Below are 14,188 nucleotides of genomic sequence, written 5' to 3'. Positions count from 1 at the left end.
TGAGAAACGATCCGTCAATAAAATGCACCAGAAAACGGTGTTGTTTAATTAAACTTTGGCGTGCCAGCGGAAAAGTGGCCCGTAAATTCCTCCCCCGGCGTAACAATAATTATTATCCGCATCAAGAAATGCGAAAACCTCCATGAGGTAAATCTAAACTTTCACTAGCACAATTTCACCGGGTGGTGTCCCTTTGGGAAAGTGAAACCTAAATCTTAAATTTAAATTTATGGAAATTATTAATTATTGTTCCGGGATTCGAAAGATATGAATTTTACATAATCGTTGGAAAAAGACCAACCAAGAGATATTGGAGAATTTATATCCCTTTAACTCGTACTTCAAGAACTGTTCTTGAAGTTGTAAATATTGAATGTGACACTTCAGTTACCCGACATGAGAGAAAATTCAACTCCAGGACCTGTAAATAAATAGCGAAAACCTGCTAATGTGAAACTTTTGGTAGTCATTTGCATGATTCATTTTTCGGCTTGTTTGAGTTCAATTTCGATTAAAATATTATGCACGCAAAGTAAATTAAAATTTGCATTAATAATGACACTCAAATACAAAGTACGGAAGTGTTCAAAAGTCAATACATTTTATTATTGAGTTATTGGGAAAATTGTACACCAAACTGACACCATGTCGAATAAATGGCAACAATTTTCACAATTTTATTAGTTACATTACAACCTTTCAAGTGGAAATACAGCATCTCGGATTGCCATTAAGATTTCTTTTCAGGAAAATTAATGTTCTCCATATAATTTATCCAATTTTGAATACAAACAAATCTTTGTTTAATAAAGTTATTACCGTGCTAATTGAATTAGGTATTGCGAGTCAAAATGTATGATTAAAAAAGATGTCGAAAGATTTTGATGTTAATTTTGATGTTTATTATATTACAACGTGATAACGGTAAACATCCAAAATTTAATGAAAAACATTCCTTGACAACTTAATGCTCACATTTTTAACTTAATATTTTAAATTCACTGATTCTACCTTGACCCAATCTTCAACAACAATCTATAAATATCGAGTCTGTTAAATTATTGAAAAAGGAGAACCAGCCAACACATAAAAAATCAAGAGGGACTTATAAAACATTCAACAAGTAAATGGAAATGAAAATTCCGTAACGAATTTTTTTATTCATGTGCAAAACAAACACACCACAAAATTAAAAATGCACTAAAATAGTTTGATAACCAAAAACCAGATATTCAATATGAATCCGTATAAAAAATGCAATAAATTATTATTTGTTGACTTTCAATACCAACGCTGGTACACAATGTTTGAATCGCAGTTTCAATCAAAACGAAACATTCTATTGAACCGTCAAATGTTCAGCAGCGAAATTTGACTACATTCGCTACAAATAAGAGTGCTATATTGATCGTCTTCATTTGCATAATTCAGGCATTTCGTCTAGCGCTAAGATGTATGAAGATATAATTGTTCTCAAGATCGAAACAGCAGAACAAAGGCGCGATGAAATATTCATCTGCACATAGAAATAGAATCTCAGGAATCCGTTGATTTTTATTTTTATCACGAACCCATTACAATTAAATTAAAAGTAGCGAATTAAATCAAAAGCTTAAAATCTATAAATAAAACGCGTTTTATAGTCGACAGCAAAAAAGTACGGAGTTTCTGACTGTTTCAACCCAACCCGTCATTCAACGTCATTTCAATCCGAAGATAATAATATCACCATACATAATATAGTGTTTTACTCTTTTCCCAAGACTGGAAATAGCAATCAAATCTAACATTAAAATAGAGTCGACCTGCACGAAATTAAAAATACCCTTCATTTATTAGAAAAAAGCACCAAAAACCCACTCAAATAACGCCTACAAAACCTATTCGCTTTACAAATAACATACAATTTGCTGACCTAACAAGTGCAACGCGCTGAAATCAACCAATTAAAATTTTAACGACGTTTGAATAGGACGAAGAGCAACCGCTAGCTGAAGTGCGCAATTGAACGGAATTAAATATTAATACAGAAGGATAAAGGTCGAACAGATAATTTGTGCAGATCGCGTTCCTACACAGGCAAATGAAAATAGATGAGAAAAAACTGGCGAAAAAAATCACGATCAATGCCCACGAAACCGCAAATAAACCAGTTCACGCACCGACGATCTCACCCAGAAAAATTAATTCATTTACATAATTGATGAGGTGTATCCAGCGGCCAATTTTCCAAAATTAAATGAAGAGTACTTCTCCTTCCGCTATTTTAAACACAAACATATTATGTAATTTCATTTTAGTTTCATCTGACGGTAATCGAAACGCCATTAAATTGAAGCAAACTTTTTTTTAAACTTGTATTGGCACTTTATAAAACAAAAGTGTTTTTTGTGTATCGTTCGAGGACTTTTTTCCTGCAGAGATTCGGTCGGAAAACAATGCGTACGTTCGCTGCGGTTAACTTATAAGTTTTTTCCGCTTTCCTAATGGCTGAATAAATACAGAAACAAACTCTTTCTTCTCGTAACGACGCCCTCGTGGGACGATTCTGGAATGTTTTCTTCGCTGGGTATTATTCTAGACGGAAGAGCACGTAACTTTTTCGTCGCTTAAGCCAATTCAAATAAAACTTCGAATTTTGGATTCCACTGTGCTTTGATAGCATTAATTTGTATAAACGTCGTTTAACACGATACCACGAACTTTTTCCACGCTTCCGAACGAATCGATCGAGCACGGACTTTCCCTCGTGGATTCTCCCTTTTTCGCAAGTAATCACGTTACTTTTATGGATATGCAAACAATGAAAGTTTTCCTACCTGAACAGAAGAAATCCGAGGGCGGTGACGGCAGCGCGGCGGACGTCGTCGTTCACATCGGACACCTGCAAAAATTTCACCCCATTAGAAATTTTAATTAAAATCGACGAAACAACAGAGGTTGAATTTTCACCTTTCAGAAAATGATTTATGAGGTCGCTATCGATGCTAATCGATCGCGAATTTTTTGTCCAGTACAACACACCCACATTTTCTTAATGATGGACGTGTTTACAACATCTATTTATAACGAACGTGTCAATTTGAGGCCGTCACGTAGGAAATGATTCAATTCCAAATGAAATGGCGACAAAATAATTCTTTTCTCACAAGCTCACGCTATAACCATTACGATGTCACAAAGAGTTTCGTTCATTCATCAATGGGATTAAAGCGCGCCCACTCCGCCGGCAACTATAAAAACTATCACGTCTTTTAAGATTCAACACACCTCTGGTCATCTTTAACTCAAGACGAAGCTGTGATAAAAATTCCAATCTTCACTCACTACGTTCATCAAAAACAAGCAAACAATTAACTCAAGATGTGACATTTATCCATTTTTTTCAGTGTGATTTGAATACCCCTAATCATATTTTATTAAAGTATAACGAGCTCCCACGTGAAAAATCCTCCTCCCACGTGTCCGCTCACAAAAAAGCGACGTACAAATCTCGAGTTTTAAAGCGGCGCTCGTTTCACCCCAACGTTGAGCTTAAAGCGGTATTTAAGCATCAAATATTTTTCAAAACTAATCTACCGAATGCGAAAAACTGAAAAATAGCAACATGCGAAAGCACACAATGATAAAACTCGAGAATTTAATTATTTTTAATTTAAGTACCGCTGTTTTAAGGTTTGTCAAAGTAAAATTTAATTCCTCGGAGGTTTTACTCGATCGCTCTATCTTGTCGTTTCGCTTTGAACTATTTGCATTTTCGCAATACAACCAAGTTACCTTTGAAGTACCTGTTAAAAACTATCTCTAGTTCAGACACGACTTCAATAATCTTTTACTTTTGCTATTTATATCAAAGTTTTACTTCCAATCAAAAACTCTGAAGAGCAAACCTTCTTCAAATAATTTTTTAAAAGTAACAAATGTTTTATCTATCGCCACAGGAACCATTTATTTACATTCTAAAGAAAACTTTTTGACGTAAAAAACTTTGAATATCCCCTTTTGGGAGTTTCTTTAAAAACAGCGTCTCTCCCGGCGCGTTTCTAATTGCAAATAACAGAAAAGTCGCAAGGCAGTGTATGTTTATTCTTCTTCAACGCCTTGAATTAAATTTCACGGGCAACAGGGACAAGAATCTGTCTTTATCAATAGAGATATACTCGGGGAAAAAGTTTTTGGAATAATTTAAAGGAACACTATTTCTTTGACACCTTTTCCTTCCCCCTGACCTCAACTTATTTACGATAATTCGGTCCGGCCGACTTTGCTCAATTTTATTAATCCAACATTCGGGCCTGCATGTCTTTATCGTGATTCAATCAAATAGTCGCCCCTCGTTGAGAACTTGTCCTTAAATATTTCATGTTTGGTTACCACCCACCCGATGTGAGAAACTGATAAAGTTGGCGTTATTAAAATATCCACCTGGAAACGAGGTCTCGTTCCAACTATGTGAAAAATATTGTGTCGTTTTAATTACTCTGAGACGTCATCTTAAAATATGAACCTCTTTACAAACTTTAACAAATATGGCTCGACTTTAATAAATGTCAGCAACGACGGCGTTGGGCTTTATTTCATTTCGAAACGTAAAGACGCCGAGGCTTTGGTTATTCCAAGTTCGTTTATGTAATAAGGTTTTTATGTTTTCAAATTAGGGATGAAGAATTCCGGTTTTTTCTTACACGTCATTCCCAGTTGAGCATCTAATTAATATAAAAATTGGAATATCAAGAGACATCAAACTTGATTAATGAATTAATCAAGAAAGTTGGATTTAAAAGTCCGAGCTTCAGGATATTAAAAGACTCCGTTAAAGTTTATGAACGAAATAAATAAGGAAACATCTTGTGCGAACTGTACTCGTAAAAGTCACTTCGACTTTGATCAGTAAAAATGAAGATTTACGTCGTTGTAAGAATACTTTGTCACAACATCAATGTGGCCACAAACTAATTACAGTTTTTCGTTTTGCATGCTCTGGATACTTACAGCAACATGGAGCAGCTTCCTAATGGCCTGGTTATGTCCTGTGCCGCAATACGCCATCGCCAGCGTGTACATCCCGGATCTTCTCAAGATGGGATCTTTATCAGAAGTGAGCTGTTCGATCAACGGATCAGCCTCCTCCAGCCGACCGTACATGGTGAAAGCTATCCCGACGGCCAATCCTCGGAGGATCTTCTCGTGCTGGCTCTCTTGGGCGTACTGTAAAGGAAAAACATAACATAAATTTCGTTACGAGCGAGCCGTAAAATTGCAAGGTGTAAAGACGGCTTTTCGACTTAGCACACGTAAAAAATATGTGGCGTTTATAAATGAGTTTAAATTATACGCGACGTTGAAAACGCGATACATTTTCATATGTCATAAAAGGGAATAAGGTCATAAAGTAAACAGTAGTGTAAGAGCTAAAAATAAACTAAGGGCTTCGTACGTAATTACATGAGATTTAACGTTCTCTTAAATCGTGCGGTGGTGAGATTTAAAGTTAATTTGCCAGTAGGAGGTTACTATTACAGACGGTATTAGTGTGACGTCTGCGGCTAGTGCGACAAACCAAAGGGGGCGCCTGCAGCGTCGAAATAAACGATGCGAGAAAAGATTAACTACAAGACTCAGACTAAAAGAAATTAGACAAACAGTGCATTTTAACTTCACTCCTAAACTGTTAAAGCACTCGGCCATCAAGTTTCCTGTAAGCAATTCAAATATCCTTGTAGCCCATTAACGATAATAAATGACAAGTTCTTTTTCATTTAATGTAGAGAAAAGTTTGAAATACAATTTCGTTCAAACGTAGCAAGTTTATGTAACTTTGCAAAATGTTTAAGCGCAGAAACTTCACACTCAGTCCGACGAGTTGCATGAAAATTTTACATTAAACACAATTTTAGTTGCAAAACAAAATGTAATCAACACATATAACGACCCAACAATAAAGTAAGTTAAATTCTATACTATTCTCCGCCCAAGTACTTCTTTAGTAATGTAATAAGTAGCAACACCCGGTAGATGCTCCGAATAGTGAAACATAAAAATATAGTGTCGCCATCAAATGGCGAGCTGGAATAGGAACAGAAACCACATCTACTCAATTTTATTTATACGACTTTCTGTGATCAAATTTTTACGATTTTTTGTTAAAAAGCGAAAATAAGTGCAAACTCTCTAGGTTATTTGATTAAATAGAGTCTAGAGTCTACAGAAATTCTATTATAGTAAAGTTGAGGTTTTGAACTTCAATCTTCAATTGTTGGTTAATGTTACTTGGGTAATGAACATGTTTAACTTTGTTACAAACAATATTGTTCATTTGAACTGAAAATACACCTTGAAACGCTGAACTAGTTCTAAAATACAAATAAATCTGTCTAACACACGAAGAAATATTTTACCCCAATTACAAATTCTAGAAGCGTGCGAACGGAAGACAACATTCTTATTTAATTCTGTTCCAAACAATTTCCATTCTCCAGGCATAATTTTCAGCTGTTTGCGTTATAAACAATTATATTCATATCCAAAATATTTACATAAAAATTAATTAAATTTCCGGTTCATAATTGAATGCCCGAGAGTCGCCCTGAAGCAACAATGAAAGACACAAAAAAGACAATTTACTGCATTTTTTCCTATCTCCTTTTCTGTTAATTTATAGCTTTTTGTAATTTCAAGCACACAAGTAATTAACCCAAAAACGTAAAAAAGGACGACAAATTTGACGCACTACAAATCCGTCGCCCTATTTATTTCTTTCAATTCGTATCCAATCTAATCGATTTTTATAATTAAACGCACCGAAATGCGAAATTCATTAGTCGGTAATAGCTATCCCTGTATTTACCCACAAAACTCGTTGTTTTATTAGTGATAGTGGTTATTAGGAAATAGGCTTCAGGACTAGGATCGATACATTTCGGTCGTCATTAATTTATGTAAATGAATACGGATTGTAACAATGCAGCTGATTATGGATTTCCGGGCGAGCTTCCGGGATATAAATTACGTACATAAAAGAAAAAAAGAAAAACATCGATCGATGACAAAATCCATGAAATGAGTGCTACAAAATAAAGTTTATTTGAGTAGCTTGATAAATGTCACATGAGCATTATGGCCCATGATTCAAAAAAAAAATTAAAAAGTCATTTAACACCCATCAAATACTTTTCGAAGATTCGCAATAACGCTTAAACCGATCCGTTTAAAGTAAACGCCCCAGTTTAAGCTTAACTAAACGCCCGGAATTCAATTAACGCTTTCATAAGTTTGTCGGAAGCTCGGTTTTTTCTTTCCCCTATTCCGGCACGACGTTATTGTTTGTTGTTGGGCTAACTAAGTTTTCCCGAGGATTTTAATATTGTATGCCGTTTCGGCCAACACTTTAGTTAACGCGTCGATCACCACCCGAAAACTAACGCAAGCGAGTTATTAACGTTTTTTGTCCTTTTTCCGCCGTACTTTGTGCCAGGTTTCGGTTTTAGCTTTTGAGCTCGCACAAAGACGGGTAGGATTACATTAACAATTTCATTAAGTGGGTCGTGAGTTGGGGGTATTAAATATGCAACGTTTAGGGGTTGTTTATGTTAGAATATTTCCACTAATCCTTCCCGCATGCATTGTTCTGCAACGAGAGTGTTTTATGGTAGTCTGCATGTTTACGAGTTACCAACAAAAAGAGGAAAATGAAAGTGAAACCTGAATTATCGCTTCATCTAGTTGTGGACTTGTTCAACGGAAGTAGTTGTTTGTGTTGTTTTTTGCATGGAGACGTCACTGATAAGTTCCAATTATTCCCGTCGTTTTTTTTTACATAATCCCCACCAGCAAAGTAAAAACGATACTTTATGATTGGTCAGTCATAAAACTTTATTACACGCATTTTAATACACATTAACGGCGCCATAAAAACGCAACCATATTTTCTGAAATAATCCAAGAAATATTTATCACCGTTCAGTTTGATTGGTTTAATTATCGATACGCTCCACCAAAAGGGTAGACAAACAGAATTTCCTTCTCGAGAACCTCAAGCCCTGGACTATTATTATCAAACACAATAATTACAGTTCGGTATTCAAAATATTTTCACGTCTCCTATGGAACGCATACTCCCACAACACTGTTGAAAATGTTAATATTTCACGTGTCAAGTGAGTCATGTGAAGCTCGTTTTGCAAAAACGTTATTTTCTCACAAAATAACCTCCCTTTCTGTTAAATAACCAATTTCGCGACAATTATAAAATCAGGATGGGAAACAAAGGCAAAAACGTCGCGTCTCGTTGTCGTCGATCGTCATACAAGCACACAATTAATCATCGATTTCGCGACAAAAGCTAAGACTATCGATATTTACTTTGTCAAAGGGTCTTATTTAGACAAGATGAAAGACATTCCGACTCGCGTCGTCTTTCATAAAGCCGTTGACATTAGCTGAAAAGGAACGCCAGAGAGGTGGCACTTAAAATTTCATATTACGACGTATCTACGAAACCTTTTGCATATACAGAAAATTGGATGACACGTGAATGCGATATTGTTCAAGATGTCACATACATATACACGTGCACAAAGAACGAATTACACTACTTGTTTACAGTTTTACTAAACAAACAAAGCATGAGAAGAATAAAGCCTTTTTCGGAGCACAATAATCCTATTCCTGTTCTAGTGCAAATTCAAACATACAGGAATATTAAAACAACAATGTGCGGATCTTATTATTCATTACCTCATGAATAGCCCGGCACCTCCACCATTTTGCGTTGCCAATATTCCTGTCAAAAATTTATTTGGATGGTATTCCAATCAAATTAACTGCATCCACGTAGTAAATTTAAATATAGACCAGTCGCGCTCGCTGATACTGTGACCTTTCCATAATAAAGGCTAAATGCGGCTACTAAATAACTGAATTATCGAGTAATTAAAACTTTAAACAAACGGTCCGTTTTAACTAAGAGCTAGAAATAAACCGATACCGAATATATAAAAATATAACTTTAAACAAACATAAATGCATATTTTCACCCACTGAAATACAATTTTGTTTTAGCTCTTTTCGCGGTTCCATTATGTAACTTATTCTAAGTAAGTTAGAATGTCAATGACAATACAATACGTAATATCGAATAGATTTAGATCTAGATAATTAATATTCAACTAGTATTGTAAAAAATATTTTATTATAATTAAGATCTGATATAACCGAGATTTAAAAAACGTTGAAATGGTAGCGTTGAACTGATAATGACATATCAAAATGAAAAGGTTGATTTATTAGTTTAATTCAATAAATAAAATAAATTTGAATATAATAAATCTCTACACTAAAAAGCCATTAATTTTAGCAAGATGTAACTAGTGAAATAAAATTACAATGTGCGAAATTAATACATTATACAGGGTGCCTCAAAATTAGCGAATTCCGAATTCAGAGCGCGGTAGGGGGAACCCAGTGGTGCCTGTAAATACTTTCGCACTTCCTAAAGAAGATGTAAGCACTTTAAATTTGTTCAATACGACAACATTGCAAAACTCACATTCTGGCCTACCTTATGATTTCTATTTGTATTGCTTAGATACGTTCGAAACCTCATAACTGATACTGTCAAGTAATGCCAATTTTGCTACTTTTAAGCACCTTTTAAGCAGCTTGCCCACTAAAAAAAGATGCACTTCTAACTGACGACATAAGTTTGGTGTGCTAATTTTTGGATCGTTGCGGTAAGCAGCAAGAATCTGCTTTTCCATGTGTGAATAATCATAATGCTTGCACGTCCAGCGGCGAAAGATGGTTAAGCGAGCAGCTATCACAGATCTATTATCTGATGCCTCCATAACCAAATACATGTCTGTATTCATTATTTGAATAAAAATCCATCATTTGAATCAAATTTTTAAGGGGGTGACAGATTTTGACAAAATTTATAGTTGCCTGCATCCATAGTAACAGACTAATTTCTAGCCATGTTGTCCTTCCATTCTTAAGAAAAATTACAAAAATTTAAGATTTTTTTACTCCCAAATAAAGGAAATTCTTCAAGAAATTGTTTTACATTATTATTTTCCACAATCATCTACACCATAAGTAACAATAAACACTGGAATTTTTACCCTTTATTTAAAGAAAATGCAGTTCAAATAGTAAACATTCAGATCAATGTATCTTTGTGAGGAAGTCCCGAACCTTTTTTTTTCATATTTGAACTACTGAAGTAATTCTCTACAACGTTCTGAATTCGGAATTCGCGAATTTTGAAACACCTGTATTAACACTTACTCAAAATATTTATAATAATTTATATTTAATATTTCTTTAACGACTTAAAAATTGAGAATAAAGTTTATCTATTCATTACATATTATCCAGACAATAACGCTGGCACCAGATACAAATAATTTATCGCAATTCCGTTGAGTATTAATGAAACTAAATTCAATTATTAAACTAACTGTCGTCTAAACTAACTGATTTGAAAAAAAAAATTATAATATTTATTAAACACATCTCTACCCTTGTGGTAAAGGTTATTCAACAAATGATGATTCATCGATTGATACATTACGTAGATTATAATAAGGATATTAAATCAGGCCCGGGCTGATTTCAAGTTGACTTGTGGCGTTGCAAATTAAGCTTCTGGCGTAGCAACACCAATCAAATGCACGTTACCTTAACAACTGCGTGGATGCAACTTTGTGGCAGTAACTTGAATTCAGCCCTTAATTCACCATAATGAACGTTCTACGAGATATTACAATGTTTTGGTTAATTCTAGGCTATTTCTTAACGCATTTTTACTGTGAGCGCACAAAAAATCCTCGAAGATTCAACGAAGTAAAAATGAACAATTCTGACAAACAGTCTGCGAAATGTTAATACGTGAAGTATCAACTAACTTTCAAGCAATATAACGAAGTTAGAAACTATGGTAAACTTGTTCACAACTTGTAAACAACTTATTAGAAATTTGGTAATGTCATTTAAAAACCGAAGTCCCGAAGATTTCTAACCAACGTGGGAATAAAACAAAAAGTGGGTTCAATTTTAAGTGATACACACTACATAATTGGTACAACCCTTTAGTGCATTATTCAAGAAGATAAATGAGCTAGAGATAACCACATGTGCAACTGGAGCACTTTGGAGTATAGTTTAATCGATAAATAAACTTCCGCCTTTAACATTAATGTAGTATTACCGAAAAACTTTAAAACTCGTGCTTTGTCCAAAACTTTGTTTCTGAATGTTTCTGAGTGTAATAAAACATTCTTGAAAATACACAATAACCAAAAAATATAATTATAAAATAAATTGAAATTGCTACCAACACAATTGCACAAACTTAAAATTTATAATCATCCCGTAATAACACATTAATTGGTGTTTTATCAATTTTTGCTACCCCTTTTTGCCACATAAAATTGGTCCTTCATAAATAAATGTGTTCTCAATGCTCATTTATATTGCGTGTCAGAAAATGAACCAAATAATAACCACAAATGGAAGACAAAAATATTTAAATATTAATTGCCGAATTAGAGGGATTATTCATTTTCGCCCGAGCCAGCTGGACAAAAATATACATACCAAAATATCGCAATGATCTCTTAATTAACGTATTAAAAGAAAAAATAAATTTCATTTGACTCACCGCCACCATATCTTCGATGGACGATGGGTTCTTTGAACCCAGCATAACCATGCCCATGGCAATACCAGCGGCCTCACCGGTATTAGCATCGTCTTGGTACAAATTAAATTTCAATTGTTCATAAACGTCTTGCCTGTGTGTGCCCATAGCGGCTAATCCCAAACCCAAGCAACCTCCATGGCGTACCATCTAAAAAAAATGTAATTGGTTTGAAATGTTTAATTTTTTTTTCCTGTAATTACCTCATTTTGAGCATCTTTCAGTTGCGTGAGAAGATAATCAATAATGTTAGCGCCGTGGTTGGCATGGATCAGCCCCAATGCGTATAAGCCGCCTCCTTCCGAGTACCCGGAACTCGGCCCAACTTCTTTCGGTAAGTAGCTTTGCATTAAGGTAAGCGCTTCTTGTTCATGGCCGCGATGGATTACGCCCAACGATGCCGTTGCGGTAAGTTTTGCCCAGTTAGTGGCGCGAGCAAGCCATTCCAAGTTGTCCCTGGAGCAGAAAAAAGTTGAATGGAATTTTACATCCACCGAAAATCCATACAAAATGGATAAAAAATATATAAATTTAATTAAACTTGTATAACTCAGAAGTATACCTCAAAAACTGATCACTAGTGGTCCCGCTGTGCATAAAGGCGTTCGCAATGACCGTAGCTGTGTGGCAGATGCTAACTCGAACAGTCTCCTTAGTTTGCTTCAGAATAAGCAAATCAGCATGATTTGATCGAATCAAAAACTGCAGGTGCAATTCGATGGAAATTTCTCCAGACAAAATCGTATGCAATTTCTCTAAACACTCTTGGTGCTCTTTTTCTTTATCGTTCAAATTCTCTAGAGAGCGTTCCTCTTTAACTTCAGGTTTAGATTCTGCATTTTCCGGTGTTTCAGTGGAACTTTCGACAGCTTTAGGTTTGAGTTTATCTTCAAGTAGTGAAGGAATGGGAGCTGTTACCCTCAACGCCACCATCACACGCTCTAAAAATTGTTGAGTGGCGGATTCGTACAAATCAAAAGCAATTTGATATGCCATAAGACGGTTTTCTTCTTCTCCTTGGACGAGTTTATCAAGAATTTCGGCAACAGAGAGAGGATCCTCGAGGAAAATTAAACACTGACACATGTTTACATAGTCGGGAATTGAGAGACCTCGATATAAACCAACAAGAGATCTAAGGACAGTGTTGCGGAAGCCGCGATTTTGGATGAGGCTCATCGCTACCTAAAATGTAAACTAAATAAAACCAGTATTTATAAATTATTTCAGTACTTGAAAAGCGTAGATGAGCATACTGCTGATGTCATCAGACTGCGTAATTGAAGATTCAAATATATCCATTCGACGAGTTTCCAGCGCCAAACCCATAGCTTGGCGATATTGTCCATCGTCCAGACAGCGTTGGAACATGCGATTGACGATAGCTTCCAAACGAGGATCAATCGGTTTCGCTTCAGGGGACCCATCAGCCAACGCAATGCGATGTTGAGTATAATAATCAATACATTTTGCTAAAAAATAGAGATAAAACCTCCAGAAACTAACACAAATGCTATCTTACCAAGAATAGTCTCCACGTATTCCGTACGAGCATTTACATCAAATAAATCTCCAGCGCCCAAAGCATAAGTTAAAGAATCTTCAAACGACCCCAAATGGTAGTAGACTTTGCTGGCGACCAAAGCGGCAAGGTGGTGTTGTTGGAAAATCTTATCCTCATGAAGAATTTCGCTAAAACAACTGGTAAGTCTTCGAAAATGAGAAGAAAAACGAAACTTACATTTTTTCGATAGCTTCAGAAATTTCCGGCCAAAATTCATCAACGATAGAATCAAGCTTCTTTAAAGCAAAAACTTTCAGCTCCGGACGGGGCTCCTCCAGAAGGGAAATAATTCCCGCTGCAACATTTAAAAACTCTTTGTTTGTAAACCCAAAGTGAGGTTATGTACAGGAAAAAAATCAAAGAAGGCTTGGAATGTGTTACGGCTTGAATAATTTCAAGACCTTGTGAAAACATGACAAATTATGAGAGATTTATTAGTTATGTGTGAGGATAAAAAAGAAAATTTAGTGAAAAGTTCATCATTCCTCCCTGATGACTTGCAAAACGCATGTGCAAAACGCTAAAGTTTCAAAATATAAGAAAGCCGAAAGGTCTAAAATAAGTGTAGACAAAAACCCAAAATCTGAAGCTTACCTGCTGATGTAATATTCATTTTATTTCTTCCTTTTAGCAATGGGAAAACACTTCTAACTCTCACAACTACAAGTCTTTGAATGAAACGTCACGAACCGCGAGAATTTTGACAGCCGCTTCGTGCTTGTCACGCACAAGCGCACTTAGATTACATCAACATTCGCGTGTATTGTTTGTTGCCAACATTGACAATAAAAAATTTAATTTTTTATTTATAATTTAAAAAAAATAACATCAATTTTTGTCAATAGTCACTTAAGCAATAGTCAAAATCCACAAACGTGGCGACGACATTTTCCTAAGGTTTTATTTAATGTAACGTGAAACTT

General features: G+C 35.3%; 1 protein-coding gene across 1 annotated transcript in view; it reads right to left on the bottom strand.

The window, feature by feature from the left end:
• Rpn2 (Regulatory particle non-ATPase 2) overlaps nt 1–14,004 on the bottom strand; it is a 70,958-nt gene extending 56,954 nt beyond the window's left edge. The window contains exons 1-9 of the mRNA XM_088037659.1: nt 13,860–14,004; nt 13,443–13,560; nt 13,224–13,393; nt 12,935–13,173; nt 12,264–12,886; nt 11,905–12,157; nt 11,663–11,851; nt 4,993–5,208; nt 2,820–2,884 (exon numbers count right to left, since the gene is read on the bottom strand). Of these exons, the coding sequence (XP_087893785.1) occupies nt 2,820–2,884; nt 4,993–5,208; nt 11,663–11,851; nt 11,905–12,157; nt 12,264–12,886; nt 12,935–13,173; nt 13,224–13,393; nt 13,443–13,560; nt 13,860–13,878 (1,892 nt within the window). The 5' untranslated portion in view covers nt 13,879–14,004. The remainder of the gene's footprint in view (nt 1–2,819; nt 2,885–4,992; nt 5,209–11,662; nt 11,852–11,904; nt 12,158–12,263; nt 12,887–12,934; nt 13,174–13,223; nt 13,394–13,442; nt 13,561–13,859) is intronic.
• Nucleotides 14,005–14,188: the final 184 nt, after the last annotated feature.

The sequence above is a fragment of the Gnatocerus cornutus genome, chromosome 5, assembly GCF_029298725.1.
Source record: "Gnatocerus cornutus isolate USDA-ARS CGAHR chromosome 5, icGnaCorn1.1, whole genome shotgun sequence".
NCBI classification, from domain to species: domain Eukaryota; kingdom Metazoa; phylum Arthropoda; class Insecta; order Coleoptera; family Tenebrionidae; genus Gnatocerus; species Gnatocerus cornutus.
The sequence above is the reverse complement of the archived record's forward strand: the minus strand, read 5'-3'. Positions and strand labels throughout refer to the sequence as shown.